This window comes from Aulonocara stuartgranti (assembly GCF_965226115.1).
Source record: "Aulonocara stuartgranti genome assembly, chromosome: 5".
NCBI classification, from domain to species: domain Eukaryota; kingdom Metazoa; phylum Chordata; class Actinopteri; order Cichliformes; family Cichlidae; genus Aulonocara; species Aulonocara stuartgranti.
In genome coordinates, this window is record NC_138943.1 from 11927606 (window position 1) to 11940406 (window position 12801).

At 39.5% G+C, this 12801-nt stretch overlaps 1 protein-coding gene across 7 annotated transcripts in view; it reads left to right on the forward strand.

The window, feature by feature from the left end:
* Positions 1–12801, forward strand: part of chd6 (chromodomain helicase DNA binding protein 6) — a 94928-nt gene that overhangs the window by 59165 nt on the left and 22962 nt on the right. For 5 of the 7 annotated variants that reach the window (XM_082534404.1, XM_082534403.1, XM_082534406.1 and 2 more), the window contains exons 13-29: positions 1040–1283; positions 2391–2567; positions 2754–2897; positions 3069–3167; positions 4831–4987; positions 5391–5601; positions 5788–5983; positions 6960–7124; positions 7262–7441; positions 7764–7874; positions 8285–8487; positions 8956–9036; positions 9122–9240; positions 9421–9580; positions 9727–9816; positions 10065–10168; positions 12204–12333. In XM_082534404.1, coding sequence (XP_082390530.1) covers positions 1040–1283; positions 2391–2567; positions 2754–2897; positions 3069–3167; positions 4831–4987; positions 5391–5601; positions 5788–5983; positions 6960–7124; positions 7262–7441; positions 7764–7874; positions 8285–8487; positions 8956–9036; positions 9122–9240; positions 9421–9580; positions 9727–9816; positions 10065–10168; positions 12204–12333 — 2571 coding nt within the window. Of the gene's footprint in view, positions 1–59; positions 179–1039; positions 1284–2390; positions 2568–2753; positions 2898–3068; positions 3168–4830; positions 4988–5390; positions 5602–5787; positions 5984–6959; positions 7125–7261; positions 7442–7763; positions 7875–8284; positions 8488–8955; positions 9037–9121; positions 9241–9420; positions 9581–9726; positions 9817–10064; positions 10169–12203; positions 12334–12801 lie in introns of those variants that run through there. The other 2 variants (XM_082534407.1, XM_082534408.1) reach the window with 2 other exon arrangements.

Genomic DNA, 12801 nt, shown 5'->3' on the forward strand with positions numbered 1-12801 from the left:
TGCACTATAAAAGCTGCGGAGAAGCGCTGCCCAGTCTCTCAGTGGGCAAGCTCTGGCAGGGTTGGAAATGTGTCCTCGTGGTGGAGTGTGTCGCAGTGTGCCAGCTTCACTGGCATGTTGTACTTCAATTATGTGTTGAGCTACTAGTGAGTAGTTGTCACCTCCTGCTAGCAGAGAAGTGGGTTTCTTCCTTTGAATGATTCATTAATTTTTTCCCTTTATTTAAAGCAGCATTTATGGTCTGCTGATGTTTTGTTTGTTTGTTTTCTTCTTTTTCTTTGATAGACAACAAAAGAAAAACAGGCAATTTAATTATTATTTTTTTAAACCCAGTTATTTTATTATTAGTCTTAATCCCCTAGTCCTTTTTGGGGGACATTACCTGCATACATAAACTAAAACATCACGCAAACACACTAAAAATCATGGTGAGCACTTCCTGATTGCAAGAAGCAGAGGCCCAAAATAAAACATGAGTGCAACTCCTAACCTAAACGAGACAATAGATGTACTGTATCTAATCTTGTCATATTTTATGGCTTCATTCTAAATGCATTTCAAACTAAAGTCAGCCCCACTGCTGGCCTGAAACAAATTAGTTCCACGAAATGTGACCCGTGTACAAATGTGGTGCAGAAAACCAGTGAGACTTCCTTTCACTTCAAAAACAAAAGCACTTTCACATGAGAAACAGTCTTCCAATCTGTGTACCGTAAAAGTCAAAGAAAATTCCTGCAAATGCATGTTGGGATGTAAAACAAGTCTGGCTCTACTGTCATTACAGAAGCAAAATTTAACAAACCTTGCTTTAATTTTTAAAACCTCAAACTTTTTAAATTAGTTTTTAACTTATGAGATTAGAAGTCATCATTTAGATGAGGAGCATTTGTATGTTTGACTGATTCGTGTTACGAGATGCAGAGTTCACGTTATTATCACAAATGTGTTGAGACAATTATGTTTACACAAACTGTAATCTATTACATGAAGAAGTTATTGCATAATTTGCACAAATGGATGCCTCTGGTTTTCATCCTAGAAAAAACTGTATACTAGCAGATGAGATGGGTTTGGGAAAGACAATTCAGTCCATCACCTTTCTCTACGAGATCTTCAGCATGGGGATTCGCGGGCCCTTCCTCATCATCGCACCTCTGTCCACCATCACCAACTGGGAGAGGGAGTTTCGCACATGGACGCACATGAACGTTATTGTGTACCACGGCTCGCAGATCAGCCGGCAGATGATCCTGCAGTATGAGATGTTTCACAGAGACCCACAGGTAATGTTTGACTGCAGTCATCTCCTCTCATTGATCAGCCAGGAACTGAATCAGCTGTGTTATGTTTCTCTAGTAGCTTTGAAATGTAAGGTGTGTTCAAATATTTGGTGTTTGATTCCTGTTGAAATTCCAGAGAGGTTGGGGTTTTGGGGCCTTCTACAGTGATATAAAATGTCTTTATTTGCTCTGCAATCACTAAATTAATAGGAAAAATTGAAATGCTACAGGGTCCAGCTTCTCCTTTGGGAAAAAAAATGTAATCAGTTCAACTTTGTTCTGTACTTGCGCTTGAAGCTTAGTCTGTAAGAAACCGAGATTGTGTCATTTTTCAGTATTTTATTTGACAAAACACCTAAAGGCATAAACACCTACATAATAAATAGACCAACTGAAGTAAAAATACAGATAAAGCCAATGTTAAAGTTGGGAGACGGCGCAGAGTCTTTGGATTGATGATTTTTTTCGTGGTCGGTCAAATGAGTTATCGCAGTTGTAGAGTAAATTTTTATTGCTCATAAATAACTGCAATGTTGTTAAACATCTACCTCAGTATTTATTTATCTGACTCTGTTAAACAGCAGATGTTTTTGTTTATGATTTTCAGCTTGTGTTTAAATCAATAAAAATTGGAAAAATTATACCATTCAGTTGCTAAACACCCGTTCGCTTTCACTCGGCTTGTACACATAACAGTGTTGCATCAGGGTTCTTATTGCTTCTTATTTATGTATAACAGAGAATTATCATTACTATAGTGTATGCGTTTATTATGCAAGCTTTAATTTTTATCTCCGCAGATATCCGAGGGGCTTGAATACTAAGTTTAGTCATGTGAGCCTAATGCAGCTGTGTAGCAGTTTCTGTTGTTTGAGGCATTCTTTATTCTATTTCTTAGTCAGCAAAAGTTCTATAATGTCCACCCCTGAAATACCAAATATGCGTTTTCCTTTTCTTTTTTTATAACAAGGGCAGAGAGACAAGTGTATCAGAGGCAGCAAAGAAAACTGGGATCAAAACTGAACCACAGATGTGATATTGACATGAACCTTTTGATTATCTTGACCCTGAAATATGAAGTTTATATTCTCACCCTTCCCTCTCTCACAGGGTAACACTATCCCAGGTGTGCTTAAGTTTCATGGGCTGATCACCACTTTCGAGATGATCATGGCTGATTGTCCAGAGCTGAGAAAGCTGCACTGGCGCTGTGTGGTGATCGATGAAGCCCACCGGCTAAAAAACAGGAACTGCAAACTGCTTGAGGGTCTCAAACTCATGAACCTGGTCAGTCTGTGTGTGCTATATAAAATAAAATAAAAAAGGCTGTTGTTTTAGTGCTGAAATGTCGTCTTATTTATCCCATTGGGTTTTTTTTTTTTTGGTTTTTTTTTTTAGATGAACTCAGCAGATTATGTGTGTATTTTGTTGTTGTTATTTTATTTCTTCAGTATATTGTACATATTCCAACAGGAACACAAGGTCCTGCTGACAGGAACCCCTCTGCAAAACTCAGTGGAGGAGTTGTTTAGTCTGCTGAACTTCCTGGAGCCACTACAGTTCCCTTCAGAAAGCACATTTCTCGAAGAATTTGGAGACCTCAAGACTGACGAACAGGTATGCACAGTTTACAGTTTTCCTCCATTCTAGATTTTAACCAAGAAAAATGAAAATTTTGACGTCGTGTGCTAACATTGCTATTCTCTCCGGCCCATCTTGCCTTTCGCTCTGTTTATTTTTTCCTCTTACTGAGCATCGCATTCACACTTTGTCTAATTTCTCCAAAAGGTGAAGAAGCTTCAGGCCATTCTGAAACCCATGATGCTAAGAAGACTGAAAGATGACGTGGAGAAAAATCTCGCACCTAAAGAAGAGACGATTATAGAGGTACGGCTGTGTTTTCGTGTGTGCTTGATATAGAAATGTAAGATGGGAGTAATGCTTCTATTTTTACAGTTCTCTGAGCTCTTTGCTGGGAAATATTTTTATCTTGCTGCATTCTGTTATGGCTGAATGATTCATCAAACATTACTGATGAAAGCTTCATTCACTTGGCAACAATACTGAATCCAGCAATTACACTTATTTTTATCAGTATTATTAGTCTTTATTAGTCTCTTAAAACACAACTAAATAAAAATGAAATTAAAATGAAGTTGTCAGTTAATTAAAATGAGTGTTCATCTGTGATGAGTGTCTGGTCTTGTTTCCTCTGGGTGCTCCAGTTTCCTTTCATATTCCAAACACATACAGATACAGCCACTTAAAATGGCCACCGCATCGCTGACAGGACCATGATGGATGTCTGTTGGAATTCTTGACCGATTGTCGACTGATAGATAACCGTAATGATATACCTTGCCTGTAACAGAATAGAATAGAATAGAATTCAACTTTATTGTCATTGCACATGCACAGGTACAGACGATGCAAACACGATTGTAACTCCCATAAGCAGTATTTAGGAAAACCAGTGGTAATTTCTTAAGTATCCACCAGGGGGAGCAGCGTGGAGGCGCATTCATTTACAGAGCCGCTACACACGTTTTCAAACATTTTGCGCTGTGAAAGAGAAAGTCCAACTTCAACAACAGGTATGAGTCCCGCAAAAAAGCGTTCAACCCGCAGTCTTTATTTAGTTAGTTATAAGTGCAAAAACTCTATGTGCTGATAGATAGGCGAGAATTTACAGTCATTAACGTTCAACCTGATGTGCGACTATACAAACGGCGCTCTCAGCCCCAACAGATTTTTATTTTTTTTTTAAATATGCAATTTAGATTATTAGCAGCTGATACACATTTTATATATTTTGTATAATTACAAATAATTTGTAATTTTATTTTATTTTTTTTCTGAACTTTATGACAAAGTTAAAATGAGGGATTTTTGCTCTCCTCGTTTTAGTGCTTGTTGTTCAGCTGCTGAGATTCATTTGCATATTGCCACCTCTTAATGATGAGAAATAAGAGCCCCCCCACCCCCAGCTCTGCCTGTCTGTAAAACCTTCTTAGTGAATGCCATTGATGTGTTTTGTCCTTTTATAAAGTTAATCACAAAAGATTTGTCAAATTTTTTTAGATTACTGTTAAAATCTGTTTTCCACAGTAGCCATATTAAAACTGCTGTTGATACATCTGCAAACCTTGTGACATCATGTTAAATTATTAAGTGTAACTTAAAAATGTAAGTAATTTCTACTTTATAGGATGATCTGTCAAGTCAGAACATGCTTGTTTAAATTCGTTGAGGTCCGCACAGAGAAAACAGTTTTCAGTGCAAGTCCGCGTTTGTGAAAACAACGACATCAGAATTTTTTTTTTATCTTGGGGTAACTGAGCGCATGTCTCTATTGTCTCTACTGTTACAACAGGATGTATGACAAAGAGGAAAATAAGAGAAAGCATCAATAGGTCCCCTTGAAGATTTCTTCTCCATAACACTGACACACAGCACGCTATATCAGCTTGTGTCATTACTTAACAGCTGCTTAAAAAAAAGAAACACAATTTTAAATGGATGCTTTTTTTCTTTCCCGTCTTCTTTTCAGGTTGAGCTGACCAACATTCAAAAGAAATACTACCGAGCCATCTTGGAGAAGAACTTCTCTTTCCTGTCCAAAGGAGCAAACCAGCACAACATGCCCAACCTCATTAACACCATGATGGAGCTTCGCAAGTGCTGCAACCACCCTTACCTTATCACAGGTGAGAGCAAACATGCACGCACTCACAGATTGTTATTCATTATTCATAGTCAAGCAGTTGTTCACCCACTCCCTCACTCTCCACTCCCACACTCATTGACCTTGTGTGCATGAATCTGCCTCCTTTGTTTTATGTACACATCTTTGATAACAGAATTATTTATTGAATTTATTACTTATTAATGTATTAGCACAATATATTTACAATACCATGTTGTCAGCTAACAGCGAGTCAAAACAGTTTAGAAAGAAACCATGAGTGCGAGAGGTAGCTGTGTTGAAGCGTAGTGCCATGCACCCAGATTCTGGGTGTTTTTCCTTTCAAGCATAGAATGCTTAAATAAAATAAATGTACCTTGGTTTGCCTTGACTTGCTTTACCTTTGCCTTCTTTTGTTTTTCTAGGAGCTGAAGAGAAGATTCTGGAAAGTTTCAAGAAGAGCCACAGTCCAGAAGCACCAGACTTCCAGCTGCAGGCCATGATCCAGGCAGCCGGTAAACTGGTGCTGATCGATAAGCTGCTGCCAAAACTGCTAGCCGGAGGACATAAAGTCCTAGTCTTCTCCCAGATGGTCCGCTGTCTGGATATCCTTGAGGACTACCTCATACAGAGGCGGTAAGGGGAAAGTACAGCAGGCTAGAAAAGAGCGAGGTAATATTCAGAGTAAAGGAAATGTTAGTCAGGTAATTTGGGAAAGAGAGAAGAAAATTTGAAAAGGAAAAAAAAATGCAACATTTTTCAAAAAGGAGAAAGGGGAAAAGTCGATTTACCCTCAAATCTGTGTTGGTGTGTTATCTCCAGCTACACCTATGAACGCATTGACGGTCGTGTGCGTGGGAACCTGCGGCAGGCAGCCATCGACCGCTTCTGTAAGCCAGATTCAGACCGCTTCGTGTTCCTTCTCTGCACCAGAGCTGGAGGGCTGGGAATCAACCTGACAGCTGCTGACACCTGCATCATCTTTGACTCAGACTGGAACCCCCAGAATGACCTGCAGGTGGGCACAGAGCTGCGTAAAGCATCCAAAGAAGCCGTCACAAATTTGCACATGCTGTATGTAACTGATGAGACCAGAATGCCTACTGACATACAAATGAATTTGTGTTGTCAGAGCATCATAAAAAAGATGGAGATCTATCTTAATCATGCTCTCGTTTGACTGTGCTAACTTGCTGCTTGTCTCATTCATGTAATATGTAGTGACATTTGTGATGAATAGTGGGACTGCAGTGGTTGACAAAATGCACGCTTGAAAGGATGCCTTGAATAATGAAGTGAGCATGCAGTGTTACTTGACTCGGAAGGTATAAGTCTTCTCCCGGCTCTGATGCAATGCCTGTTTCTGTATCTTGTATCAAGCTTTCTTAAAATCTTTACAGTTACGAAGATTTTTCATTAACGTGTCGATTTTGATTTTGTCAAGTCCCTGTTTTTGTCTTTCTTGCTAATCTGTTAAATTTTGAACAAATTCACTCTAATTAAACTACAGGTTAATGTGCTCATGCACAGTTAGTTTAAAAAAAAAACAAAAAAATAGAAACTCCTAAATAGACATGGTTGAATCCTCATGCTAAAAACAATTTCTCTTAACTTATAAACTCATTTATCTTTACACTTAATTCTGGAAAGTAATTGAAGCTAAATATCGATCCTTCCATTTTCTACCCCTTATCCTGGTCGGCATTACAGGGGCAGATGTACAGCAGACCTACTTCTTCCTAACCACTACCTCTAATGTGTATAAAAATATAGAATAATTATGTTACAGTTATGCTGAATTTGGCAAACGTTAGTCACAAGCACTGATGCAAACAATATGCAAATCTTACAGATTTAAATTTACTTTGATCTTTACCTTTTCTTTAATGATGTATAAATAGTCTCAGGCCCTCATAAAGTATTTTCAAACCAAGCTGAGAGAAAGTCTCTGTAAAATGTAATGCTTTACACTTCCATGCTTCCTACTGTTATAGGCCCAGGCACGCTGCCACCGGATTGGCCAAAGCAAAGCGGTGAAAGTCTACAGGCTGATCACCAGAAACTCGTATGAGAGGGAAATGTTTGACAAAGCCAGTCTAAAGCTGGGACTGGACAAAGCCGTCCTTCAAGACATCAACCGTAAAGGAAGCCTCAATGGAGTAAGAGATTAGTTTTGAGATATTCTTATATTGTATACGATTGTTTAATCTGTATTCATTTTGGTGTGAGATGGTCTGCTGTGTATGTATGAGGGAGAGAAACCCTCAAATCCTAGCTTGTGTCTGTTTTGCGACAGGTGCAGCAGCTTTCAAAGATGGAAGTGGAGGATTTGTTGAAAAAAGGAGCATATGGAGCCTTAATGGATGAAGAAGACGAGGGCTCCAAATTTTGTGAAGAAGACATTGATCAGATACTTCAGAGGAGAACTCAGACAATCACCATCCAGTCTGAAGGGAAAGGCTCCACGTTCGCTAAGGTGGAAATTCTTAAACAACATTAAACTCCTTAAAGCCTAAAACTTAAAAAAGGCTGCACACTGGAGGGATTTTTAGGGTCTCAAATGGTGTTTTAATTCGGCCCCATAGTCTAGGTGGTGTTCACAAGTTCTGAAAGCGGAATACTTTAAATAGTTTGGCGTGAAGATCAAATGTCTTAGTACAAAATATTTGTGCTAAACCTGAGAAATTGGCAGCTTAAGACCAAACATTTGATCGTAAGCCAGCTTGTGTCAAAACCAAGTAAACATCATTTTGGGTCTTAATATTTTTTCCCCCCGCCTTCTGCTTCTCGTTCCTCAGGCCAGTTTCATCTCATCAGGTAACAGAACAGACATTTCTCTGGATGACCCCAACTTCTGGCAGAAATGGGCCAAGATCGCTGAAGTAGAGATAGACTCCAAATCAGAGAAGGTAAGGAGGCTGACAGAAAATGAAAACAAGACGGGATGAATGAAAGAAAAGGAATAAGGATGTGAATACTCTAAAACATCAGACTTGAAAGTGTGAATAATAGAAGGATGAAAAAAACTTTTTTACAGTTTTACTGAAGTAGAATGCACACCTAAAACTGGAGATGTCTTTAAACTGTGTGTGTGGGGGGATGGTATTTTGTGCTCCGAACACCTAAAAACTGAAACCCCCAGTGACATGAGGATGTTTGTGATCTTCATCCTTTCCCTTTTTCCTCAGGGTTCTTTCCTTTTTGAACACCACCAGAGGATAAAACTTAGTTAGAACCTTCTTTAAAATACTTCATCCTGTTATTAGAAAGACTCATGCAATTCTTGATCAGAGGCTGTCTACATTTATCTTCTATCCAGGAGTCACTGGTAATTGACACACCCCGTGTAAGGAAGCAGACCCGTCATTACAACTCCTTTGAGGATGATGAGCTGATGGAGTTTTCAGAGCTGGACAGCGACTCAGAAGAGCGGCCTTGTCGAACTCGTCGCCTGGGTGAACGTAGCCGCCGCTACCTCCGTGCCGAATGTTTCCGGGTTGAAAAGAATCTTCTAATATTCGGGTAGGACCGGAGAGTGTGTTAAAGAAAACTGCATATGCCATATTAGACCATCAAGACTCTTAAACTCAGTTCGAAAGACAAAACGGAGACCATTCTTTTTCCAAGCTGCTGCAGAATATCTCCTTAGCGGTGGAATGATTTTTTGTTTTAGGAATGCATATACATGCTTAACAGGTGACATCTAACAGCTGGCAGTTCATGGCCATTAGACAGCGTGGCATAATTAATAATGACTTAACCTTTATCTCATATGTTTTTTAATTTGGGAGCTGAAGTGTGAACGTAAATGAGCCGAAATACAACATTAAAGTTTTCAGTTTGATTTGTTGTGGAAAATTTTCAATAAAGTTGTGATCACACACAGTTTGTTTCAAAGAACAGATCACTGATAGAAATCTGCTGCATTTTCCTTTACTATCTCATTTGTTTCCTGTGTGCATTTCTGTCCGCCCTCTCTGTTCTTTCTAGGTGGGGTCGGTGGAAGGATATCCTAAACCATGGTCGGTTTAAATGGCACCTCACAGAGAGAGACATGGAGGTGATCTGTAGGTAAGAGTAAGAGGAATCATCATTATCGTCTGTTTGTTAGCAGTAGCCAGAGTCCGACACATCATGTTTCCTTTTTGTTGTGTAGGGCTCTTCTGGTTTACTGCCTGAGACACTACAAAGGCGATGACAAGATAAAGAGCTTCATCTGGGATCTGATCACACCCACCAAGGAAGGCCAAGATCAGGCACTCGTAAATCACTCTGGTTAGCATTTTACTCTGCACATGTGCTACAATATACAGTATAAAGTCAGCTTATGACCTAAAGATTGCACCACATATTGGAATGTATAGACCAGGATTAACTACTGGTATAAATACAAAGTTAAATTGGTAGCATTAACTCTGTGGAGAATCTTTCTTTTCCTCCTTGTCTGCATTGCAGGTTTATCAGCTCCCGTTCCTCGGGGTAGGAAGGGGAAGAAGCTGAAGAATCAGCTGAATGTTACTGAGGTGAAGAATGCTGACTGGCTGGTCCATTGTAACCCAGAGGTGGTGCTGCAGGATGAGAGCTACAAGAAACACCTCAAACAACACTGCAACAAGTCAGTGCATTAACAGAGCTTTTTGCTTATCACTACTTACATGAAGGACTTTATTTTACACTAGAGTGTGTTTGGTGGTGTTTATTTACAACATACAGAGTTTACGACATGGATTATGACACCGCTTCTCCTTTCTCACTCCACAGGGTGCTACTGAGGGTGCGGATGTTGTACTACCTAAAGGTGGAGGTTCTAGGGGAAGCTGCCACTCAAGGTTTAGAGGGGGTACCTGCCAGGTATGATGCAGACAACGTATCATTCACATAGTGTCAGATCAGTTGGCACTGCTGACCAGATCTGGCAAGAAATGAAAACCTTAAAATGAGCTGATTTGTTCAGCATTTTGGTCTTCCCACTTTTTTAAGCTCACATTTTATCTTTTACTGTTAACGTTGGAGGGAAATATGATTGACTGGCTTGTGTTTTAGTGCACTGACTTGACGCTGACAGCACTGACGGATGGACTGTTTGTGTGTGTTGACAGTAAACTTGAGGTGCCGCTACCTGACGTCGACTACATAGAGATTCCAGTGTCATGGTGGGATGCAGAAGCTGACAAGTCTCTCCTCATCGGGGTTCACAAACATGGTGAATACAGATGTCACATTTGGCACAATATTTTGCCATGCAGCATCTACTTTTTTTTTTTTTTTTGCTGTGTGCTTTAATAAATATTCAGTTGTTAATTGTTTACAAATTTTTACCAAGCTCGACTTGAATTTGAACAGACTTTAAGGAACAAACATAGATGCCATCTGTTATTTGTGTGTGCAATGTGTAGTACTCTCAGATCTGTGTTTACACAATTTTTATTTGTTTATTTATTTATTTACTTTTTTTTTTTTTGCTGAAGATGAGAAACTGCTTTAGAATATCACTGGACACCTACCAACATTCATTGGAAAGGAATATATGTGTCATATGTTTCCCAGATATTGACTTTTCTTGGGTGGGATGGTTAAGCATATCAACCCTTGTGTGCATATAGCTTTAGATTTATTTATTAATTTGGGTGAAAGAAGTAATTAATTAAGTAGACAATCCCGTTGTTTTTATATTAGGTGTCAGTCATACAGACCTTGAGACTGGTCTGCAGTCCCCTGTGTCCCCTGTAAATGTGTATCCCCCAACAGGTTGGTGATTGGTTGCTCGCTGTTGCCAGGTGCAATCAGTCGGAAAGCTGCACCAAAAACCTAACCGTGCATGCTTTGCTCACTAGCAGATTGCTGTGGTTGACTCTAGTTTGCATGGAAGAAGCCAACTTTCTGCAAACACTTGCCATTTACTCTTCCAGCTATAGTGAAACTGGAAAAAATGTGATGCAAACCAGAAACGGGGAAGATTCAGATTCAAAGTGAAGGTTGTGTTGCACTTTTCATTTACCTCCAAACAGTAGTTTGCAACTGTTTTGGAGACAAGTTGGGACTATCTGTGCAACCTACTGATGACCATGACAACCTGTTAGCAACTAAAAGCAAGGAGGTTTTTCAGTGCAGCACCTCTTTGCGACTAAATTCTAGCTAGCAAATGTCTGCAACCTCCAGTAAGCACATGCCAACCTGTCCCGGAAAACACACTTTTCCTTAGAGACCAGTGGTTACAGTGGGGGACATTGACTGCTCTCTAGGACTGAGTGAATAGGTTTTAAGTAACTGATTTCACATCAACTACCAATAATGTCGAGCATCCACTCACAACAGTTGATATTAGATACGTTTGCCTTGTGACTGATGCTTGTTAGATGGTAACTGACTGTGGCGTTATTTTTGTGCCACTATTCTGAGTGCACGTAAAAAAAAAAAAAGTGAGCACACGTAAAAAAAATTTGCAGGTGCAAGTGTTGCATTTTGAGGAGAAATTTATTTTGAATGAAGAAAAGCTAAATTTGAATGAACAAAATTCATTGCTGCGTGCAGAAAATGCATTTCAGTGTTTGCTATTATCCATACACGCACACAATAGCAGCCCCTCTCGCTCAGTTTTTGCTCGCAATGTGTTGCTTGCGCTCTCAACATTTCTGCCCGTGCGCGCTCAACTCTTTCTGTACACCGTTATATTTGTGCCACAAAACCAGCCAATCACAGACTTGGATGCAAAAAAAAAATCTGATTGGCTGTTTTGGTCTCCAATCAGCTCGAAATGACGAAATGCAATATCCCAGAATCCATTTTGTCTCAAACGAGGCAGTGGCGGAGGAATGCAGAGTGGCGGAGTTTGAAATATTGCTCTTTCTGGGTCACAAAATAAACTTTTAAGATATTTTTATGAGAGAATGGTGCTGTGTAAACTTCAAATATCTGTTTGATTTATCAAAACATCACATATTTGCAAAAGTGCTCTAATGTTTTCGGAGATGCCAACACCACTCAGACTTCACTGTTATATTAGTTCTTGCTACACTATAACATGCTATGCTGAGCTTACTAAGGCTGCAGAGCAAAACATGATAATGGAGTTTTAATCTTTCTTCAAGAAAAAAACAGCTGATAATTGCTCCATTACTGATATAATGTATTGTTTATTAACTTATTAAGTGTTTGTTTTTCCATGCATACACAATGTGCAAACGTCCTGCTGCCTCAAATACTTGTTCACACTAGTAAAAGTGTTTTTCCTCTGACAGGATATGAGCGGTACAATGCAATGCGTGCTGATCCAGACTTGTGTTTTCTGGAAAGAGTGGGGATGCCTGATGTGACAGCTCTGTCCTCAGAGCAAGCAGGAGGAGAGGTGGCCTCTGACGTCGCTGACAGGTAAGGTACACGGAGACAAACACCAACACAGCAGACCACCGCGATTGTGTTCATAGATTGCTGAAAAGGTTTTTCGGGTATTCGGGAAAATTCGAAACATTATCATCTTCTGTTTGTTGTAATTTTTGTCTTTCTTTTTGCTGTGTGTGTAACAATGAGATGTTTATATGAGTACGTCGTACTAGATTTGGTATGTGAAACGATGATTAAACACACTGATCGTTTTGGCACAGGGACCCTTCTCAGCACGTTATAAAAAGGCCTCAAAAACTTACTGTGGCAGCTCACACCGTGTTTTGGTCGTGCATATTAAAAACAAATTCTTTGTTGATATTACCTCAGTTTCTATCAGCTGACCCTCAGTAACTTCTTTGTTTAGCACAGGGCCATTAATTAGCTTCCCTGCAGATCTTCAGCAGTTCTTTGTACTTCTTCCAGTCATCGCCTTTTATTTATATATTTATTTGT